The sequence below is a fragment of the Schistocerca cancellata genome, chromosome 2 (genome assembly GCF_023864275.1).
Source record: "Schistocerca cancellata isolate TAMUIC-IGC-003103 chromosome 2, iqSchCanc2.1, whole genome shotgun sequence".
NCBI lineage: Eukaryota > Metazoa > Arthropoda > Insecta > Orthoptera > Acrididae > Schistocerca > Schistocerca cancellata.
The window spans coordinates 374,363,102-374,386,898 of NC_064627.1; the positions used below are offsets into that span (position 1 = coordinate 374,363,102).

A 23,797-nucleotide genomic window follows, 5' to 3' on the forward strand; every position below is an offset into this window, starting at 1 on the left:
GCAGCAAGTTCATTATTTACCGCATCTAAATTGTTCTATGATTATTGTCAAGTGTCGTAATCAAGCTTAACTTTTAAAATGTCTGCAGAAATAAGTCAGCGATACAAAAAACGCACTGTCTCAGTCAACAGTCATAATCCTACTTTCCACCCACATATGCATCAGACAGATGCCTAAGACATGATTGCGAACTCTAAAGTAAAAGTTGCTATATTTTTCCATGTTTAAATAATGACAAATAACATTCTAAGCAGACAGTTGATATTTCAAATAGGCCTAAAGGAGTGCTGCAGTAAAACTACCTAGAGCAGACCTATAACTACAGGGTTCACACGTTAGCTAAAATACTACGCAAAGCACACAAATACACAAACGAATAGGCGGTCTGAATAACAGCCAGCGACAGCACAGATACAACTAATTCATTTTCTCAGGCCTACTCTTGGTGTAAGGCGTAATACACCCTAAAATTAAACATTTCCACGTCTAAAGTGTTCCATGATGCGTTGTTGTTGTTCTAGAAATAATGAACAGCCCATTAGTTGCAAAATGGAAGTTTTATTAAAACCACTTTACCATGTTTCCAGTGTTTAAAAAATGTTAAAATCGATGGCCATACCTCTTTTGAGAAATTTCGACGACATGCCCATAAATGTAGAAAAGCCTTTGAGACCTGGGCAGGTAAATTCTCTAAATTTTGCAACCGTAGTAAAGGGCTTTTAATTAAACTTCACTGTTTCTACAAGAAGATCCCATTCTACAGTTGCTGCTCCAGCCATGTACAAAATTAAAAAGAAATTACATGCCCAGGTCTGAAAGGCAGTTTCTATATACACATATACAGACTTTTCGTTGGAAATCCTCGAAGCAGGTGTGGCTATCGATTTTACTAGTCTGAAAAATTTTTTGTAGTGAACATAAAATATATATATCCTTCTGAGTACTAAATATTATTGAGACCAATAAAGTCGGTAGCCAGACATGTTTTTCGAATTATTCAGACAAATAAAATAGCTGTTGACTTGCTTAGGCTGTCAATATTTCCTTCTGAAAAAGCCTTTTTTATAAATGTTGAAACCATGTTAAAGGGGTTTTAACAATCCTTCCACGTTGCAACTGGTTGGCTGTTCACTATTTCTACAAGAAGATTTCATTCTAAGGTTGCTGCGCCAGCCATGTACAAAAGTTTAATATGTTCTATGTTGATTTATAACGGCAGAAATGTGATCTTAGTTAAAACACTATGCTAACCAAGTAACACACAAATTGATAGGCTGTGTGAATTACTTCCAGCTACTAGAAGAATGTTTATTCATTCCATTTTTGTGCCTGCTCTTGTAAGGTACTATGTACCCTCAGATGATTTCATATTTCCACATCTGAATTGTACTACAATATTACAATAGTATCTCCTTGACGTTTTCAGAAAATTTTGGTAATGTTGCACCTTAACAAGCACAAATTTGAGGGAGATCGAAAATGTTTTACACTAAAAAATGTAGTCCATTTTGTTAACAGCCCAATGTTGCTTTTGATTTGCATCTGAACTAGAGATTGAAGCGAATAAATACAAACCGAACTTTCAAGGACGACTGCAATAATTATCAGTTGGAACTATGGTTCCAAGGACCTGTAAAACGTTTGCAGACAGTATTTCATATAATTAACTTCTAAATAACACCAAAATCTACCCAGAATACTCATTGCAAAATTCAAAGTAGCTACATAGACAAAACATTTTGATGAATTCAATGCATGATACTAAGTTTTAAGTGTGGTCATCGACTAACATATAATTTATTTGAGTAGTGTCAAAAAGCGAACTCCATGTATTTTAATAAGTGATGCAAACTATTTAGATGTGGAAATGATTAAGTTGGAGGTCCACTGTGCTTGCAAAGTACGTTACTGATATCTAACTTTGGGTTTTAGAGATGAGTTTTTGACGAATTTAGTCTTTACTTTATGACTCTGGTTGACAGGTGCACTTCAAGCTATAAGTTAGAACAGCAGGAGTATTCATGGTGTGTTGCTGTGTTGTAGAATGATTTTTATTATGTAGTTTGATAAATTTAATTTATGGTACAAAGAATAAACAAAACTCGTCTACTAAGCTATACTTTACTCAGTAGTGCCAATAAGCAAGCCATGTATATTTTTAAGAAAATAATAATACAGGTAATTTACATGTGGAAAGTCTTAACTTGAAAGTCCATTGTGTATGCAAAGTGTGGGGCAGATATCGAACTTTGGTCATCAGCAAGTGTTCGCTAACCTATAACTTGTTTTAGTTGTAAGAATAGGCAAACGATGATTTTTGTCCTGTTCGACAATTAATTCACGACAGCTGCGCCATGTGTGTTTGGTGGTCGCAGTCTATCATATCGTGAGAAAGACCACAAGTTTATTTTGATGCAAAGTCTGAAGATCCGTTCACAGACATCTGTAACTGTACTTGCACGATACGACCATCAACCTATGTATACTTTGTACCCAATAAATGATAAATAATTTTATTTTGGTGCCAATACCGTATTTTCATGCTTTCGACCTTGCATCTCTGTCTTCTTGCGACATCGCCTATGGCAATATTTCCTCTCTCTCTCCTCTTTAAGCAGTGAGTCTGGCCACGTTTTGATGTACGCAGATGTAGCAGAAGTTCGGCTTGTGTCGTTTGAAAAGCTGCAGTTTAAGGGTAATATATCAACAGAAAACACAAGAAAACACATTCTTCCTTCATTCCTAATATCGTGTTTCGCCAACTTGTTTTGTCTTTTGTCTGTGTTATGTGTGAATGTGGTTTTACAGTGTGTATTTTGTTTCGATTTTGGTGTTATTTAGTAGTTCGTTACAGGAAATACAATCTGTAAATACTGTAGAGAGCGTCGGCATTACAGCTCCAGTTGGTAAATATTGCAGCCTTTCTCGAAAGTTTCTTTAGCTCTTAACCTCTACTGCACCTTGTTCAAATACAAATAAAATGCAAAATTAAGGTGTTAATAACATCGATTGTATCCTCTAATTCAGAGTAGGGTGCATTATATTCATCACCCCAAAACTTGTTAATGTGAAACATACCGAAAAGCTTGCAAAAACGTCAGATAACGTCAATACGTTCTATGAACCACCAATAACATATCCACGGACAGAAATAACAACCATGATTATGTATTTCGTACGTGGAGATACCATTGTAACACTGTCAATCAACACATAACAATTTAAATGCCGAAGTATTAAATTTACATTGCGCCACACACGAAGAGTGGGCCTAAAAACCGGAATTAATTACATTCTTCTAGTAGCTGGCAGTAATTCAGATTGCTCATTTGTTTATGTATTTTCCTGCTTAACATAGTATTTTATCTAATATGTGACTTCTGTAATGATAAGCCTAATCAGGTTACTTTTAATACGTAATATTTATATTTAATTGACATCTAATTAATAATGTTAATAATACTATGTTAATTGTGACTATTTAGGCTGGAAATAGCACTGGGCCATTTACCTTAGGGTTCACCGTCATGTTTTACATGTACGCTTGATGGATACCTGTATGAAAAGTAATATTATGATATTTGTCGGAAACATTCTACTTTTTTTCAAGTTATATTAATTAATAACTTTTTTGTGACTCTAATAAAAGTCTTTTTAAGACCAAAAATATTTTTCCTTATTTTAAAGCATCTTCAGTGGTAAAGTTTCTGTTTCTTACGTCATTCCTGACGCTCTTCGTTATATGTGTGTTAGGCTTTTGCACACAGTACTTTCACTCACACAAAATACATTTCGCTTTTCATGTTCTGTAGACCCACTGCCATTTTACAATTTTGTGTACTTCGTACAACTGCGACTGCAGAAAAGGGCTGTAAAAAAAAAATAAAAAAAAAGGACGTTATCATTGCATTTTTTGTAATCCTTACGTATCTTTGCTGACATTGCAAACACTTAATTAACATTATCACAGTTGACAAGTGTTACAAAACAATTTATTTGAGTAAAGTAATGTGTTTGAGTCTCTATTGCGCCTACACCAAGTCTGGTGCACAGACCCCTCTTCGAATGTTCACTAATGCAGCTTAATCTTTAATTCCACGATATAAACAACATGTGTATGTGTGTGTGTGTGTGTGAGAGAGAGAGAGAGACTGAGAGAGAGAGAGAGAGAGAGAGAGAGTGTCTTTAAATATCACTGTGAAGACGTAAACATTGCATTTTTTGTGCTGGCGAATTTTAGCAGATATCTTAGAAAGAACGTTTTGACACTTGCCAATATGAAAGCTAATTAAGTTGGGTGTCCATTATGTCTTACACGATGTACGTTACAATCACTGAACTACAAATGCTGCCGTCTGATGGTGGTGACAAGCGACGGGAGTAGAAAAAAGAAAGTTTTATTTTGCATTCTTGAGCTTTGCAGAAAAATATTTAAAGCTGAATTAATGTTCGGCAATTACATCTTCTTAATTTTTAATTGCATTATGTAGGCGGAGTTTTAACTATTTACAGCGAGTATTTTGTATATTTTTTCTTATATTAAATGCTATATACTGTAGTTTACAATGAAATTTAAGGATGTTAGGTAGAAGTTACTGACGAGACAGTCCAGTTTTTGACAAACAGTTTTTGTAGGGAGGAATGAAAAGATATTTGGGAACTTTTTTTAACAAGTGCAAGGAGTGTGTGTGTGCCGTTTTTCTGTGTAGTCAGTTCAGAGGCAAATATTTTAGAAGTTGATGCTATTTTCCGTAAATTTCTCGGAATTTGATGCCATTCTTCCTAATTAAACCTGAGCATTTTTTCAGAAATGCTGAATATGTCTGATATCTTTGATTTTGAAGCCATTTTTAAAAATTTCAAGTAACTAACTCCTCGTTTTAGTACTACTCTGTGGTTATCTCTTGTGACGTCATCGTACTACTGTCTCATGAGTCAGTACTGAGAATGTTACGGGCCTGTTTCCAAATGTGTGATCCATGTACTACAAAATAAATATGTCACACATCTGACAACTGGTGGGTAACATTCTTAGTATAATTCAGAGGTTGATTTAAGGTGCGATAGGAGCGGGGGTGGCTTGTCACGCGAGGATGATGGCTAATGACCCTACACATCAGGTGAACAGTTGCTGATAGGGATGTCGGAACTTTTGATGTCTTGTGTTTGTATTCCTTCTGTTTCAAAGTTTTTCAAATTGTTGGTTGTCGTGCTATTCATATTGATTCGGAATTGGACTATTTATAGACAGCACTGAAGGAAAATGACTCAAAAGCCATACGTTCCACTGTGCCAAAACTACGTGACTGTGGGTTACGTTTTCCCTCAACCTCTACTGCCACCCTTCAACATAACTAATTCGATGAACATACTATCAAAAAGAGTTCTGGAGATTAAAAAGTTTGTTATTATTACTGAGTTTATTATGTCTTGAGTTAGTGAAAATTTCCTTTGTGGATCTAACGTTTATCAGATTTTCATTTGTTTCAGCCGTTGTCACGTATGATTTCACTCGATCGCCTTAAAGAAAAAAGTATAGCATTCCTTACTCCTTGCCCCTATTTGCTCTATTTCAGCGTTCCGATTCGTACCTGTTCACTGCCTGAGCCGAACTAGCAGACTATCTGCCTAAAGCCCTTTCTACAGGCGCCAAATACTAACCCCACTCACTAGCCAACGGGCATCCGCATACCACTTGTGATCCATGGTCGGTAAGATTCGATTCCCTAGTATCGATAACTATATATATCCATAAATGTAAAGCATTTAGTTTCGCAGATCTCAGAGACAGTGACCCTGTGTACGTACATACAAGTTTGCTAGTTGTGTTAAATGTCGTCCTGAGTGTGGGCGGTCGCTGCGGCAGGTGATGGAGAACGTAGACACGCACGAGATCACGGCGCGCTGCCCGCGGCTGGAGCGGCTGCTCCTGAGTGGTTGCGGCACGGCCTTTCCGCACGCGTGCGCACAGCACGGCTGTTTGACGCGGCCACGGTGGATGCTGCCGCGCCTGCGCACGCTCTTCTTCGCGGACGGCGATGACTTCAGCTGGGACCATGCGCTGCCGCCCTGCTTCTGGGACGCCGCGTTCGGTAACGGCCTTCTTACTTTGTACTCTAGAGCAGTGAAGAACCACTACCTCGAACAACGCGGGTGATATCGCCCACTGGTGAGTTTGAGGTGTTGGGAGGGGCAGTAGTGGCCATTAGCTATGGAGGGGTCGGGGCAGGCATTGTATGCTTATTTTGTTGAATATTGTTTTATTTACTAGTTGCCACAAATGTAAATTAATTTACTTTCCTACATACCGGTGTGGTAACACATATCATTGACATACCAAATACTGACTAAAATACATTTTGATAACCTTATTGTAAAAATGAGACCAGAGACTTAAAAGGGGCATACAGCTACGAAAACGCTTTCTAATTCATTTTTTTTTAAGAGTTAATGTTGAAGCCTGCTGAACCTTACGGACACTGTGCCTTCCTGAAGGGCTGCCTACTCGGTAGACGTAAACAGCGTAATCGTAATATACAACGTAGCCACACTACTTTCTATGCCAGGGCGTGACGTGTATCCTGCTCGTGGGGTATTTAGTGAGCTGAATGAACCTGCGACAGCGAGCTGCTTTCGAATCGGCGTCGCGATGCGTCCGAGTTGATTTCGAATTGCCTCCGAGTTGTCTACCGTGGTTTACGATGTATACTTTAAGAGTGTTTACTGCCTGAACTAAGCCCTGCCTGCCAGCGCCCTTCGAACGAACTTGTAATCTGGGGCATAGGGTTTTGTTTAGGATTTTGTGCGTAAGTTATCATAAGTGTAATTGTATGTTTATATCCTCTTAATACGAGTAATAAATGCATATACAGCATTTGTTTAAAGATGGTGACTGATTTGTTTCTGTCACTCCATAGCTGTGTAGCTCTATCTACAGTCTGAGACAACAACTTTTGAGTGCAGTGCACAGTGACGACAACCACAGAAAAGCTGATGTAAAGTTACTTTCATTGTTTATTACTGGAATTTGTCCAGAGTTGACGACATAACAATCGCTATGATAACTGTGTTGTAGCGAGCGGACATGTATTGCACTGTATCAGCGCTGAGGTATCTACTGCGACGTGACACCACCGCCAACAGGAGCAAAACACTTAAGAAGGTACAGTTTACGCGTACCTTTACAGGTACAGCACATGCTTCATTCGGTCGAGCTATTCGGCTCGATACTGCGTGATTTTACAATCATGCAACTTCCACTGGACAGCCTTTCACCGTTCCTTGGTCGTCACGCGTACATTGAGATACAGTGTCCCGTGCCGCTCATGCTGACCCAATTCGCCATTGCCCCAGCACCGCGTTTGCAAAGCCATGCGGAAGACTAGCTGCATCGCCGTGACAGGTAGCTTTTGCAGTGAAGACAGCAGCAGCTGCGCTTGTCGTAGTGCCACCCATGCCAGCTTTTACTGCGCTACTGCGCGATACGCCGGAACTCCTATGCATGCAGACTCCATGCCAAGCTAACAGGACATGAGCTTCTAATCATCACTGGCAGTGTACTCAATGACCTGAATAACCGAAGATTTTACACAGCTGCTAGTGTCTTACTGACTTTAATATAGCCTCCTTTAACCGCTCAGCGAAAGATCTGACAATGAAATTCCCCAAAGTGATTCGGCATGGACCACCAATTTAGAAGCACTGAAGCATCGTTGTTGAGACTACTGCTTGTGTACTTTGTGCGAATATTCGATGGACCACTATGGGATGAGGGAGCATACACACAGGCCAAAGTGGGTCTGGTGTTTAGGCATAGTTACAGTACGATAACTCACAGGATGATGCACATTTCGTCTCTTCCTAATGACTGTGACGACAGGAAGAACACCTAACCACAAAGTTAAAATAAAGTAGCACCCCCATACGACGGGACAAACTATAGGAAAGGAGGAGACACAACCGTTACCCATACAGTCAATATTCGAATAGTAATTGGAAAAATGGATGCATTCTCTCAGCAAAAAATGGGCAATTGCCATTATACCTAATTTGTTAGAATATTTTCACCTGAAAGTATGAAGCCTTGCAGAGTAAAGTGGTCTCTTCGAAAAGTTGCATCCTGCCAATTATGGTAAGTCCCTAACATTTTCCCAAGCCTTAAAATCCAAGTCTGATAATTGTCTTTGTTTCCTACAATGTCTCATTAATAGTGAAATGTGGGAAATCATTTGCTATCAGGCACACATTTGTACTGCTCATTTTTAAAATAATGGTGAGTGCAATGTTTGTTTCTTGTTTTTAAATTTGTTTCTTTGACTAAAGATACAGTCTCGAGAATAACTAACTCGACCTCCTTTGATATGAAAGGAAAGGTTTATCATGTCTTGAAGAACACAAAATCTGTATGGCAAACCTGTGAATAGAAAGATATAGGCAATGACACGTAATCTTACTGTGGCAATGTAGTGGAGGAATTGTGACCACCGAAACGGAAGAGTGCATGCCGTTGCTCAAAATTTGTCTGAGACATTGCATGATCCTGCTCTAAATTTTTATGTTCTTGATAGACTTCCCTAGGTTACTTGGTCAGCTAAAACCTATCCCTTGCTCGCACCTCAATAAGCCATAAAGATATGATATGCGTATCTCAGTAATATCAACGACCATACTCATTCCGTTTTCAGTAGACGCAAGAGAATTCCATCGGACGTTGCAAGAACAGGTTACTGACTTGGAATATGGCCACGAAGTTAAAGGACTCTTTCAACAATATGTTATTAAAGTCCATGAAAGTGATCAATTTCTTTACAGATTTCTAGCTAACATCTTAGTGGAAAATGTCTTCGGCGTGTTGTGGCACTTCCTAGCGAAATGCAAGTAGAATGCGAATTTCGAACTCGGGACGAACTCGGATTCCCAATTCGAGTTTCAAAATGCAGAAATTCGAACAAGGCAATTTCAGTCTAAATGTAGCGAAATTGCCATCAGCTGACCAGGTATAAGACAACGACTAATCACACGAATCAATCTGGATATTATAGCAAACATTATTATTATTGTTGTATTTATTAGAATTTCATTGTACTTTTTACATTACTTTTATGGCCATTAGAGCTTTTGTGTACCTTCCACAGTCTTACTGAGTTCTCTGTTCATATCACATAGTACGGAAACTTGTATTATTTATTCCATCAAATCTACTCCATCAGAATTTATGTGTTACTATGTCTTCTGTTCATCTACACTCCTGGAAATGGAAAAAAGAACACATTGACACCGGTGTGTCAGACCCACCATACTTGCTCCGGACACTGCGAGAGGGCTGTACAAGGCAATGATCACACGCACGGCACAGCGGACACACCAGGAACCGCGGTGTTGGCCGTCGAATGGCGCTAGCTGCGCAGCATTTGTGCACCGCCGCCGTCAGTGTCAGCCAGTTTGCCGTGGCATACGGAGCTCCATCGCAGTCTTTAACACTGGTAGCATGCCGCGACAGCGTGGACGTGAACCGTATGTTCAGTTGACGGACTTTGAGCGAGGGCGTATAGTGGGCATGCGGGAGGCCGGGTGGACGTACCGCCGAATTGCTCAACACGTGGGGCGTGAGGTCTCCACAGTACATCGATGTTGTCGCCAGTGGTCGGCGGAAGGTGCACGTGCCAGTCGACCTGGGACCGGACCGCAGCGACGCACGGATGCACGCCAAGACCGTAGAATCCTGCGCAGTGCCGTAGGGGACCGCACCGCCACTTCCCAGCAAATTAGGGACACTGTTTGCTCCTGGGGTATCGGCGAGGACCATTCGCAACCGTCTCCATGAAGCTGGGCTACGGTCCCGCACACCGTTAGGCCGTCTTCCGCTCACGCCCCAACATCGTGCAGCCCGCCTCCAGTCGTGTCGCGACAGGCGTGAATGGAGGGACGAATGGAGACGTGTCGTCTTTAGCGATGAGAGTCGCTTCTGCCTTGGTGCCAATGATGGTCGTATGCGTGTTTGGCGCCGTGCAGGTGAGCGCCACAATCAGGACTGCATACGACCGAGGCACACAGGGCCAACACCCGGCATCATGGTGAGGGGAGCGATCTCCTACACTGGCCGTTCACCACTGGTGATCGTCGAGAGGACACTGAATAGTGCACGCTACATCCAAACCGTCATCGAACCCATCATTCTACCATTCCTAGACCGGCAAGGGAACTTGCTGTTCCAACAGGACAATGCACGTCCGCATGTATCCCGTGCCACCCAATGCGCTCTAGAAGGTGTAAGTCAACTACCCTGGCCAGCAAGATCTCCGGATCTGTCCCCCATTGTGCATGTTTGGGACTGGATGAAGCGTCGTCTCACGCGGTCTGCACGTCCAGCACGAACGCTGGTGCAACTGAGGCGCCAGGTGGAAATGGCATGGCAAGCCGTTCCACAGGACTACATCCAGCATCTCTACGATCGTCTCCATGGGAGAATAGCAGCCTGTATTGCTGCGAAAGGTGGATATACACTGTACTAGTGCCGACATTGTGCACGCTCTGTTGCCTGTGTCTATGTGCCTGTGGTTCTGTCAGTGTGATCATGTGATGTATCTGACCCCAGGAATGTGTCAATAAAGTTTCCCCTTCCTGGGACAATGAATTCACGGTGTTGTTATTTCAATTTCCAGGAGTGTATTTTCTGATATTCAAATGATTAAGATATCTATTGACCTTTTCGCAATCAATGTTAATTTGTAAAAAATATCAAATTTTGCAAAAATTTTTGTAGTAATATGGCATCTGTGATTCATTTCTTTAAAAGAGATTACTAGTGAATCAATCAGTGAAATTTTTTTGAGCATAAGTAAGTTGAGTTTAAGCTGATGTAAAGCTATTATGTATAACAATTTACGCATCTTTTTAGCTGTGGTGATGTAAATAATTTTTGGAGACGATTATTTGTGTATAAAGTGAACTGTAACTTCGTTTGAATTAGTTAGATCTGAGTTGATGACGGCGGGTAGGAATTTGGATGTGGAGGGGAGGCACTGTGTTGTGGATGGTGAGAACCACTAGTGTACATGATACCGTAAAACTGTCAGAAAAAAATTCTTGAGATGAGCCTGTTTCAGCCTCCTTTAATGTTATTATTATCTGTGGAAACTTAACTTCCCCTATATTTTCTATATATTCATAGCTAGGAGAAGGGTTATACAGAGAACTATACGTCTATCAATTTTTCTTTTGTGTTTCATATCCGCAAACTCTCTTACTTTTTTCCATATACCCCGTGATCAATAAGCTCTGCAACGTGAGCATGTGCATATGAACCAGAACTTATCAGGGTGGTTATATCTCCTTGGAGAGGCTTTGGAACTTTCCGTTAACTTTTGTTTCCAAACTTGACTTGTGTCCTGATGGGGCTGGGGGAAATATCTTCCAATTGGACAAGAAACCGATCAGCAGAATTATGGAAATTTTCAATGAACTGTCTTCCCAAACTCTGGATCATTGTGTTGAAGTCCCAATATTAGTTCCCGATTGGATTTTAGAATAATTTATCGGATCAAACATAAGTAAATTCTTCACACGTCATTTCACATGGTGGAATTGTGATGTAGAGAAGAATTGGCCACTCTTAACAAGAAGCACAATAGCTTACCGAAGTTCACTGCTTATGTCAGAAGGAGCATTCCGAAAAATAGTATATAAGGTGTAAAGACGCCAACCGACCTTGGTATGCCTTCTGGAAACCACAGTCATCTGCATCGACTGGACCTACTGAGCAACAGATCGTTGCCCTCGAACTCAGATGACGAAATCAAAACCGTCGCAGAACGGTGTAACCTGATGGTAAGGGTGGCCCTGAGAAACGAGTCTGGGTTGTTAGTTCTTCCAAAAAATATTAATGAGTACTTTCAAAGGCGGTTTATCTATCTACTTAAATAAAGTGCTGGCCCACTTTTACCCCTATTTATTACACTACATTGATAAATACACAACATGAAAGGAATAACATACATAGCAAGTGAAAGAATTAATGTGTGTGTGTGTGTGTGTGTGTGTGTGTGTGTGTGTGTGTGTGTGTGAAATCTTATGGTACTTAACTGCTAAGGTCATCAGTCCCTAAGCTTACACACTACTTAACCTAAATTATCCAAATGACAAACACACACACCCAAGCCCGAGGGAGGACTCGAACCTCCGCCGGGACCACCCGTGCAGTCCATGACTTCAGCGCCCTAGACCGCTTGCCTAGTCCCACGCGGCGGTGAAAGAATTATCTTTATGCTGTATGTAAAGGGCAATTTAAGGTAATACTTACCTCACCTGCCAAAGACTACAGGGAAGAAGGAAGAAAGGAATAATCATCAGCTTACACATCACCTTTAAGGGAAACGAGTGTGGTGTCTGAACAGTGATTGCTTCGAAGTTGCCACAAGGCCTGGGACGCCACATACAGTTACCATAGCTGAGACCTTAATGAGCCATGGATATCTAACCAAAAGCAACAAGATTCCGGAATCTAGCACAGTCCAAATTGCGCCAACCAAACATATGTTAACTCTCATACCTGGTGCCCTATGCTGCTGATTCTCACCGTGGTGTAATCTGAAAACCAGGTAGATGTGACCGGCCGTTGAGAGATTAACGGTGGAACACCGTGTCTCTCTCAGAGATATAGAAACAGACGTACCTCACCAGACCTTCTAAACAGAGTGCCCTCGCCACAGCTGTCTCCTCCCTGTTCTCTCGGAAGTTTATATGAAACTCTCTTTGCTAACGCCAAGACTCTGTTAGATTCTTTCCAACCAAAATTTTGTGGAAAAACTTCTAAAACTTCCCTCCTCGGACAACTACTATCAGTTAGCCAATTGCCTGTGTCTCTGCTAGCATAGTTTCTAAAAAGTGAAGGTAAGGCTGCCATTCTTCCCAGATGCAATAATTGTAGCCATTCTGCAGCTGTGTAACAGTTCAGACAGACCAGTTAATAGGGAGTGAGGGAATAAACAAATAGAATTGTTGCGGAGCATGAGGGTTCCAATTTTTCGGTTTCATTCCTGTATCACAGCTCGAACTGTGTTCAACAAACACTATTTGCAGGACATTATCTTTCAGTGACGATGGTCTATTAGATGAGTAGAGGTACATGTTTACGATCACTGATGACAACTGATACGAACTATCTGAAAGAAACTATTTCTCACTGGCGGTAGTGAGATTGGGAACGATGCAAAACTATCAGACTTTTTCTGTCCTAGGTAGGATTTTATTGCGTACTAAGGGGTCTAAGAATGATCAGTGCCTCTGCTTATATCACCAGTGAGATGGGAAGCAAATATTTGGAAAGACATAGATTACTGGAAACTTGCAAGAGTATCAACCAGAACTGGTCAATTCCGCGGAGGTATAGGGAGCTGTATAGGACAAATATCGTAGGGATAGTTTGAGATTAGGATGTGTACAAGGAATAATTGCAGACGTAATGTGTAAGTGCTGTTCAAAGATGAAGATGTCAGTATATAACAGGTAGGGAAGCATAACATTGTCATGGAGAAGAAAAGTAAGCTCAACAAATAAACAAAAAGTATAATTAATGCTGTGTATGTATCCATGGTACGATAATATTATATACACAACAAAAAAAAGAACGACCACTACCAAGGAATTAGCCCATTGGGACGGAAATCGGAAGATGTGATGTACATGTACAGACAAATCGATGATTACAATTTCAGAAACTAGGCTGGTTTACTCAAGAGAAAGAGCTTCACAAATTGAGCAAACCAATAATGTGTTGGTTCACCTCTAGCTCTTAAACAAGCAGATATTCAGCTTCACATTGATAGAGTAGTTGATTATTCTCCTGAGGGATATCGTGCCAGATTCTATCCAATTGGCGCGTTAAATCGTCAGAATCCTGAGACAGGTGGAAGCCCCTGCCCATAGTGCTCCAAACGTTCTCAATTGAGGAGAGGTCTAGCGGCCTTGCTGGCCCAGGTGGGATTTGGCAAGCACGAAGACAAGCTGCAGAAACTTCTTGCGATGAAGGGCAACAGAGCGGGGCACAGTATTGCTGACATCCCGCTATACGGTAAGGGTGCCGTGGATGACAAACAAAGGGGTCATCCTATGAAAGGAAATGGCACCCTGACCAATACTCCTGGATGTCAGGCTGTATGGCAGACGACAGTCAGGTTTGTATCCCATCGGTGTCTGGGGAGCCTCCAGACACGTATTCGCTGGTCATCGACGCTTATTTCGAAGATGAACTCATCTCTGAAGACATTTCTACTCCCGTCAATGAGCTTTCATGCTGAAGACGTGTCTGGAGAAGCCCCAGACAGCGATGAGAAGAAGATGCCCAACTACTCTATCGATCGATGCGAAGCCAAGTAACTGGTTGCCCTAAGGTCCAGAGGTGGATACCAACGTTTTACTTTGATGAAATTGTAATAATTTGTTTGTACAAGCACATCACATTTACCAATTTCCATCCCATTCAGTTTATTCCATTGTGGTGCGCTTTTTTTTTTCTTAAGAGTATATTTCCCCGAGCATTTGTTGATAAGTTACGCTACTGGACATTAAAACTGCTACACCATGAAGATGACTTGCTACAGACTCGAAATTTAGACAACAGGAAGAAAATGCTGTGATATGCAAATGAATAGCTTTTCAGAGCAGTCACAAAAGGTTGGCGCTAGTGGCGACACCTATAACGTGCTGACATGAAGAAAGTTTCCAACCGATTTATCATACCCAAGCAGAGTTGACAGGCGTTGCCTGGTGATACATTGTTGTGATGCCTCGTGTAAGGAGGAGAAATGCGTAATATCACGTTTCTGGCTTAGATAAAGGTCGGATTGTAGCCTATAGCGATTGCAGTTTATCGTATCGCGACATTGCTGCTCGCGTTGGTCGAGATCCAATGACTGTTAGCAGAATATGGAATCGGTGGTTTCAGGAGGGTAATACGGAATGCCGTGCTGGATCCCAATGGCTTCGAATCACTAGCAGCCGAGATGACAGGCCTCTTATCTGCATGGCTGTAACGGATCGTGCAGCCATGTCTCGATCCCTGAGTCAACGGATGGAGACGTTTGCAAGACAACAACCATCTGCACGAACAGTTCGATAACGTTTGCAGCAGCATGGGCTATCAGCTCGGAGACCATGGCTGCGGTTACCCTTGACGCTGCATCACAGACAGGAGCGCCTGTGATGGTGTACTCAACGACAAACCTGGGTGTACGAATGGCAAAACGTCATTTTATTTTCAGATGAATCCAGGTTCAGTTTACAGCATCATGATGGTCGCATCTGTGAACGCACATTGGAAGCGTGTATCCGTCACTGCCATAGTGGCGTATCACCCGGCGTGATGGTATGGGGTGCCATTGGTTACACGTCTTGGTCACCTCTTGTTTGCATTGATGGCACATTGAACAGTGGACATTACGTTTCAGATGTGTTGCGACCAGTGGCTCTACCCTTCATTCAATCCCTGCTAAACCCTACATTTCAGCAGGATAATGCACTACCGCATGTTTCAGGTCCTGTATGGGTCTTTCTAGATAGAGAAAATGTTCGACTGCTGCCCTGGCCAGCACATTCTCCAGAACTTTCATCAATTGAAAACGTCTGGTCAATGGTGGCCGAGCAACTGGCTCGTCACAATACGCCAGTCACTACTCTTGATGAACTGTGGTATCGCGCTGAAGCTGCACAGGCAGCTGTACGTGTATACACCATCCAAGCTCTGTTTGACACAATGCCCAGGCATAGCAAGGCCGTTATTACTGCCAAAAGTGGTCGTTCTGGGTAGCGATTTCTCAGGATATGTGCACCCAAATGTCGTGAGAATGTAATCGCATGTCAGTTCTAGTATAATATATTTGTCCAAAGAATACCTGTTTATCATCTGCATTTTTTCTTGGTGTAGCAGTTTTAATGACTGGTAATGTATTTTACGGCTTTCGTTCCCTTGTGGCGTCAATTATTCCTGTTCGTGAACAGACCATGATACTTTACAACACACACGCGTTTTTGTATGTGCTATGCTGCAGGTCCGGACAGCGCCGCGGGCGACGGTGGTCCGCAGAGCCGCGTGGAGGGCGTGTTCCTGGAGTCGCCGCGGCTGCCCGCCGAGCGGCTGTCGCGGCTGCTGCGCCGCGCCGGCGGCTGGCCGCAGCTGCGCGTGCTGAGCGCGTGCCGCGCGCCTGAGCTGCGCCTGCAACCGCTGCAGGCCGCGTGCCGCGCCGCGCCGCGCCTCGCCTACCTGCGCGTGTCCGCGTGCGACGCGCTGCCGCCCACCCCGGACACCGCCGCGCAGCTCCGGCAGCACCTGCCGCCCGACGCCGCACTTTGTCTCGACTGAGGGGATGCGCAAGAAACGGCTGTAAAACACCATCAGTTCCAAAAGTAAAATACACATGTTGGCGGCTGAAACTGCAACTCCAGGAAGGGTAGCAAATAAAAAAAGTTTCCTTATTGTGCTTATAACTGGTGTACAGAGAATACATGACTATATTTCGAGGTGCAAATTTCACTAACAAAGCTGCCATCAACAATGGGTCTAACCGTGCAGTGTATACTGTCCCATTGAGATTCAGGTATGTCATTCCAAGCTGCCTCAACTAAGAGCCAAGGTTCATCAATTGTGGCCAGCAACCGACTGGAAGCAGCACATGAACAGTGGTTTTAATGCGTTAGAGATCAGTAACCTTTATAAGGGGTAGGACGTCAAACGGGCCGACTTGGAGCGGGAGAGGCAACACAAGACATTTTGTTGTGTGAAATCTATTTAGATTTTCCAAATCTATTAAAAACTGTGGTAAAATTTAAGATAATTAACTACAAAATTTGATTTTTTTCTAATCATAAAGTTTAAAACGTAACAGCTCATTCATTTTTTTATAAATTAAATAGATTCTAGAGTTTCACACACCTGTAAGTATGGTTTGTATGCTGTGCAAAATTCATAGAACAATCTCACTTACTTATGAAGAAAAGTGTACCTATAGCAACAAATGCACCCAAAAGTAAGAGAAAAAAATGAATAAATTTCACATGTAAAAAAATTATTTTATTATGTTTTCCACTTCCGCTGTTACAAGTGTGAATCCTGAATCCTTCCTGTTCATGCTGACAAAGTTTTATGAATTTACTTGTAAAAGTATAGACAGTGGAAATTAAAATGTCCTGTGGTGTCTCTCCTGCTCCAGTCGGCCGTTTGACGTCCTAATCCCGTAAGGTGGAAATTATGGTCAGAAAACAATGAAAAAGTTTTCATAATACACACAAAACGGTACGAAAGACGTACTAATGAGAGCACTTTATTTGGGTTTAAAATAGCTGCATTTACTTCCTTAGTCACCTACACAGGGTTCTATTAAAATGGATTACTGAAATGCCCTGCTTAACTCGCAGGACTGGACAGATAGAATAAATTGTGGAAAGGGGCCAAAATAAGAGGCAATCAGTTACACATGAACATACAACTTCCTTATTTGATCAAACATTACACGAGAACTAAATATTTTTTTAAACACATAACTTTAATCTTTGGGACTTAATTACCGGCTGAAAGCTACTTTAATGTAAAAACGGCTGAAGGCCAATAACTTAAAACCCAATCATAAACAGAATTTTAATAGGCAAGCCTTATCTTAAAAGAGTTCTTTAGTTAGGATAAAGTAAACAAGTTAAATTGAAATCGGCTGAAGGCCGAACACTTAAAACTCCAAACATTAATTTATGAAACAGTTCATTAATTTAGACTGAAGGGCTTAAGAACAAACAACTGAAACTCAAACCAGCTGAATATGTTGAAGTAAACAAGTTAAATTGAAATCGGCTCAAGGATAAGGCCTTCTACACCCACATCTACAGTTATACTCCGCAAGCCACACAAAAGTGCGTGTCGGAGGGCACTTTACGTGCCACTGCATTACCTCCCTTTCCTGTTCCAGTCGCGTATTGTTCGCGGGAAGAACGACTACCAGAAAGTCTCTGTGGGCGCTCGAATCTCTCTAATTTTACCTTCGTGATCTCCTCGGGAGGTAAAAATAGGGGGAAGCAATATATTCGGTACCTCATTCAGAAACGCACCCTCTCGAAACCTCGAAAGCTGGACGGCAAGCTACACCGCGATGCAGAGTGCCTCTCTTGCAGAGTCTGCCACTTGAGTTTCCTAAACATCTCCGTAACGCTATCACGCTTACCAAATAACCCTGTGACGAAACGCGCCGCTCTTCTTTGGAACTTCTCTATTTCCTCTGTCAGCCCGACCTGGTACGGATGCCACACTGATGAGCAATACTCAAGTATAGGTCGATCGAGTGTTTTGTAAGCCACCTCCTTTGTTGATGGACTACATTTTCTAAGGACCCTCCCAATGATTCTCAACCTGGCACCCGCCTTACCAACAATTAATTTTATATGATCATTCCACTTCAAATCGTTCCGTACGCATACTCCCAGATATTTTACAGAAGTAACTGCAACCAGTGTTTGTTCCGCTGTCATATAATCATACAATAAAGGATCCTTCTTTCTATGTATTCGCAATACATTACATTTGTCTATGTTGAGGGTCAGTTGCCACTCCTTGCACCAAGTGCATATCCACTGCAGATCTTCCCGCTTTTCGCTGCAATTTTCTAATGCTGCAACTTCTCTCTATACTACAGCATGATCCGCGAAAAGCCGCATGGAACTTCCGACAATATCTACTAAGTCATTTATATATATATTGTGAAAAGCAATGGTCCCATAACGCTCCCCTGTGGCACGCCAGAGATTACTTTAACGTCTGTAGACGTCTATCCATTGAGAACAACTTGGTGTGTTCTGTTTGCTAAAACCTCTTCAATCCAGCCACACACTGGTCTGCTGTTCCGTAGGATCTTACTTTGTTTATCAGGTGACAGTGCGGAACTGTATCGAACGCCTTCCGGAAGTCAAGGAAAATGGCATCTACCTGGGAGCCTGTATCTAATATTTTCTGGGTCTCATGAACAAACAAGGAGAGTTGGGTCTCACACGATCGCTGTTTCCGGAATCCATGTTGATTCCTACACAGTGGATTCTGGGTTTCGAGAAATGACATGATACGCGAGCAAAACACATGTTCTAAAATTCTACAACAGATCGGTGTCAGAGATATAGGCCTATAGTTTTCCGCATCTGCTCAAAGACCCTTCTTGAAAACTGGAACTACGTGGGCTCTTTTCCAATCATTAAAAAAAACTTTAATTTAAAACACAAAACCAGCTAGAAGCCATACAAGTACCGACAACGAGAACAATATTAAAAAAAAAGGCAGTACACTGAAGGTCGCCCAGATGTTCGAGGCTAGACCTTTAATTCAAACGCTAACGCTCACTTAGATGAGACAGGCAGTCGGGCCATCCATTCACAATCCAACGACAACCCAACCGACCGACAGTCAGTGGAACCCACCGACAAAATAACTTCCACTACACCCGACCATGGCAAAACAGGAGTTCAATGGAACAACGTAGAAGATATTGGCGCCCACAACCAATCATACACGGAGCAGTCAAACTACACACCGTGCTGGACAGCAACAACACAATGAGGAAACTACACTGCCTGAAATTTATGTCATTGGCCAGGGCAGGCAACTGAAACGTCAACGGCCATATAAGGCAGAAGATTCCGCTGGTGCACTTCAGTTCAAATAACCAAATACAGTGAAACTCCACCAGAGGTTGGCTAAAATTTTCCAACTTGAAAATCACGTTGTTGCTCGTGGGAATATCCCAACAGCCGACAACGAACTCCAAACGACACAATGTGAGCAGTCTTGACTTGCTGTTACGTTAAATCAAAACTCATCTTTCGTGTCGAGAGTCAGTGATCCTCGAACCTCGGAGCAATGGGAACAGCGCCACACTCTGCGACACCGCGTAGAGACCTCCAGCGGGCCCTGGCCAAATTAAAAAAAAATATGGTTCAATGGTTCAAATGGCTCTGAGCACTATGGGACTTAACATCTGTGGTCATCAGTCCCCCAGAACTTAGAACTACTTAAACCTAACTAACCTAGGGACATCACACACATCCATGCCCGAGGCACGATTCGAACCCCCCCCCCCGAGAATTCCTCCCTACTCCTCGCCAACCGAACGACTGCTCAGAGCCAGTAGAGCCAGTACGCCTACAACATTTAAAATAACTTGTCGGTCAAAATCACACAAACTACACAGTTGCACCAAGAACTAGACAATGCTAACGGCATTGACTGTACAATAACAGGGACGAATCACTAGTTGGCACACACAGCCAACCCATAAGCGATCGCCGGCTAAATACACGTCGTCCGGCAAGCCGACCGACCGACGACCAGCCAAAGTCGTCGCCACTCCAATCATGTGTGTAGGCAACCATCGGGCGAGTCATGGCGGTCAGTACCTCACTGCTTCCGCGCCCCGACTGAACTTGTGCAGCGCGCCAACTCAAACACTGCCACGTTCGAACTAACTGCCGGCATGTTCCAACTGATGACCGGGAAGTAATAGCAGTCCAGCAAAGATAATACGGCAGGGCCTATATCGATTAGCGCTGTTGCTGCCGCAAACGGGCAGGCAAGGCAGCAACTCAATGACACCAGTAGTTGAAAATTAACATAACGAGGTGGCAGTATGGTAAACACAGGGTGTAAAATAAGAAAAGGCACGAACATGAGTCATGCACGGCTCAATAACACATATCATTTCAACGTTTTTGACACTAAGTCGCTGGAGCTCTGACCTCTGTGGCTCTTTATGTACGGAGTAACACGCTCGATACCTACAGAGACCAACAGAGCATGTAAGCACCCGTAAAGGAGGTTGAGTCAAGGTCGCAAAGTTCTCTGCATGCGGATTTCCTTTCAATTTAATTCGAGGTAGTCATTAGCAAATTCATCAAGGACGTTCCTAACATTCATCAACTTCTCCTCCTACTGCTCCTCCTTCCCTTTACCTTCTTCTTCCGAACTCTGCCGCGCGGTCTGAGCTTCCCCGTCACGGTCCGTGCGGCTGCCCCCGTCGGAGGTTCGAGTCCTGCCTCTGGCATGGGTGTGTGTGTTGTCCTTTGCGTAAGTTAGTTTAAGTTAGATTAAATAGTGTGTAGGATTAGTGACCGATGACCTCAGCAGTTGGTTCCATAAAACCTAAAACCTTGCCACAAATTTCCAAAAAATTTCCAACCTCTGAATCACTTCAGACAAACACCTGTAGGCATACACTGCAAAGAAGTTCAAACTGTAAGTATTTGTTGCTTGATAGCTCCTACGTCCATTGGGCGTAGAGCACATACGAAGTCTTGGTTTTTGTGAAGGTATCCCTCCAAAAAACTGCGCATCTTATCCAAATAGAACTTCTTGTCATAACAGGTAACCGTTTTTTATCTAAAGAGTTAGTACATTGCAAAAAGTATTAGCCTTACCCATTCACCAGGTAATGTAAAAACCAACACATTCGAAACAGGTCTTTGTAGCTCATCAACAGTTTCATCCAAAATGAGTCCCATTTTACGCTTGCCGAGCGCTTCTTTTATTCTCTCTAAAACGGTGATATAAACTGTGCGTAACTTTTTCTCAGTGTGCTCTCATACGGTATTGGCCCTTGTGTGTTCTCAACAAATGATTTGACTGCAGTACTGTCTACACTGTCGATCTGAATTGCTCGTTGGGCTGATGCCATGGCAAGCTCCGCACTAAACTCTTTCAATGACCGCTGCTTTTCAGATCTTGATGCGAAGGTGTGTAACAGAGTAATGTAATTAGGTTTCGACTTGGGAAGTTCAATGTTCTTTAAATGTTTGTTGCTGTGGACGTGCTGGTTTATTGTATTTCTTTGGTGCTTGTCTTTGATTGCAATATTTACATAACAGATGACGCATGTGGAATGATGCAATCAGTTTCGATAAGCTGACTCTAGAGTTTTTCTTCTTCTTAACCCTCAGCACGATTTTGTTGTGAAAAATCAGCTCTGGTAAAACACTAACACGGCCAACAAGATAGTACACAGTCAACAGACAGGAACCACTAAATTCACGCCAGCACTAACTGAATTCAGGTTTCAACTGTTGCAGCGTCATTGTTTAAATTTTATTTGGTTTCACAGCAGCAAGTTGTCCATTCGTACTATCACTGACTGTTGTTGCTGAGGTTGGCTATTGTTGCAGGGTGTATGAATAATTACTGTTGCTTTACATAAATTATATTTTATTATTCGTTTATCATTGTTGGCTTCTGATTACACACAATCTTAAAATCCTGTTCAAAAAGACAAAAATATTCTGTCTAATCTATTAAATATGCGAGTAAAAATGAAAGTTGCTGAAGCTTGAAATAGAAGGGAAAGGAGCAAAATATAGTAACATTACAAAAAGGGCAACAAAATGTTTATTTTGCTTCATTTTATGTCCCCAAATGCATATATTGACCAACATGTATGAGAATAGCTATATTTTAGGAGTGGTGCTGCACCTTAAAATCTTCTCTTTAGTGATGACCAATGCTATCTGGCAACGTTTGCTCTCCTCACAGCCTGCATACATACATCTGGTACCGTACAAAGAACAGGAACTCATCTGAAAAGATGTCACAGTGCACTCTGGCAGTCCAATTTCCGTTGTTAACGTTCGGCACTCCGCTCTGTGCATCTCTCTCTCTCTCTGTCTTTCTGTCTCTGCTGTGGCGTCAACAGAAGGCGCGATAATGGTTTCATGCCAACAGTCTCCGGTGCTACAGACGTCATTGCTATGTCCCTATGGACACTTTCCGCAAGCAAGCCTGTTTCCCAGCCCTAGCTATATGAGGTGACTGCACGATCCCGCACGGCTGGTCAACTGTATGTGTAGCGCCTCCTTTTCTTTTCTCCCAGTCACTCACCGAAATATCTTACCACAAGCTTTAATAAAAAAAAGCTAATTCTAACATTACTGAGGATGGCAAACCGAGGAATATGAATCACTCACAAGCTTCACTTTAAGTTTGCATTAATTGCAACACAAGCAGTTAAAACACTAACAATTACGTGCTTCGGGTAGGTCACAGCTATACTGACAACAATTTACACAAAACAGATTAAGGCTCACTAATTTATATATTTTAAATTCCACGAAAATTAGAGAATAAAAAGTTAAACTGGAGAACAACTTGGTTAAGATTTGACAGGTATTCACTATAGCACTGAATTACTTTTCGTCGAGATAAATCGTAGAACACGGAGAAATAAGCAAATTCACGTGTTACAGGAAACTGGATCAGTTAGTTTAATTTGAGAGATATTTCAGTGGGGTTACTTAAACACTAAATAAGACAGAATAAATCTAGCACCCATTAAAAGGGGCATGTACATTAAATCATGGAAATAGCACAATGAAGTTAGAGATATCATAAATCTGTATAAACAGGCTTCTGACACAACTCTGTTTCACCCTGAACAATTCAGCATATAAAAGAGGTTACATATTATTCTTAAAACCATCGACCACAATAACTTACTCTCTAGAGCTATATAAAACTATGATAAGATGAAAGGAATCCTAATGGACCAGCGCTGGCCTAAATCTAGCTTGAGGATTTAAAGCCCTCCCTAAGGCTGAGGCAGGTAAAGAAGGGGTAAGATTGACCTCCACGAGATGCTAAACTCATTAATTAAAGCGATTTCCTGAAGAACGAGCAAGTCACGATAGAAATCGTAACGGCCACCAGGAGCCGCGCAACTGTAACGGCATGTAGGAAGAGACCTGCCAATAAATCTTTGCAGATCACGGGCATTCACACTTCCAGAATAAGAGGAGA

General features: G+C 42.2%; 1 protein-coding gene across 1 annotated transcript in view; it reads left to right on the forward strand.

Annotated features, from left to right (window-relative positions):
- The window catches only part of LOC126154162 (uncharacterized), a 262,805-nt gene extending 246,451 nt beyond the window's left edge, over positions 1 to 16,354 (forward strand). Inside the window, exons 7-9 of the mRNA XM_049916119.1 lie at positions 5,867 to 6,087; positions 10,474 to 10,476; positions 16,054 to 16,354. Coding sequence (XP_049772076.1) covers positions 5,867 to 6,087; positions 10,474 to 10,476; positions 16,054 to 16,354 — 525 coding nt within the window. The remainder of the gene's footprint in view (positions 1 to 5,866; positions 6,088 to 10,473; positions 10,477 to 16,053) is intronic.
- The last annotated feature ends 7,443 nt before the right edge of the window (positions 16,355 to 23,797 follow it).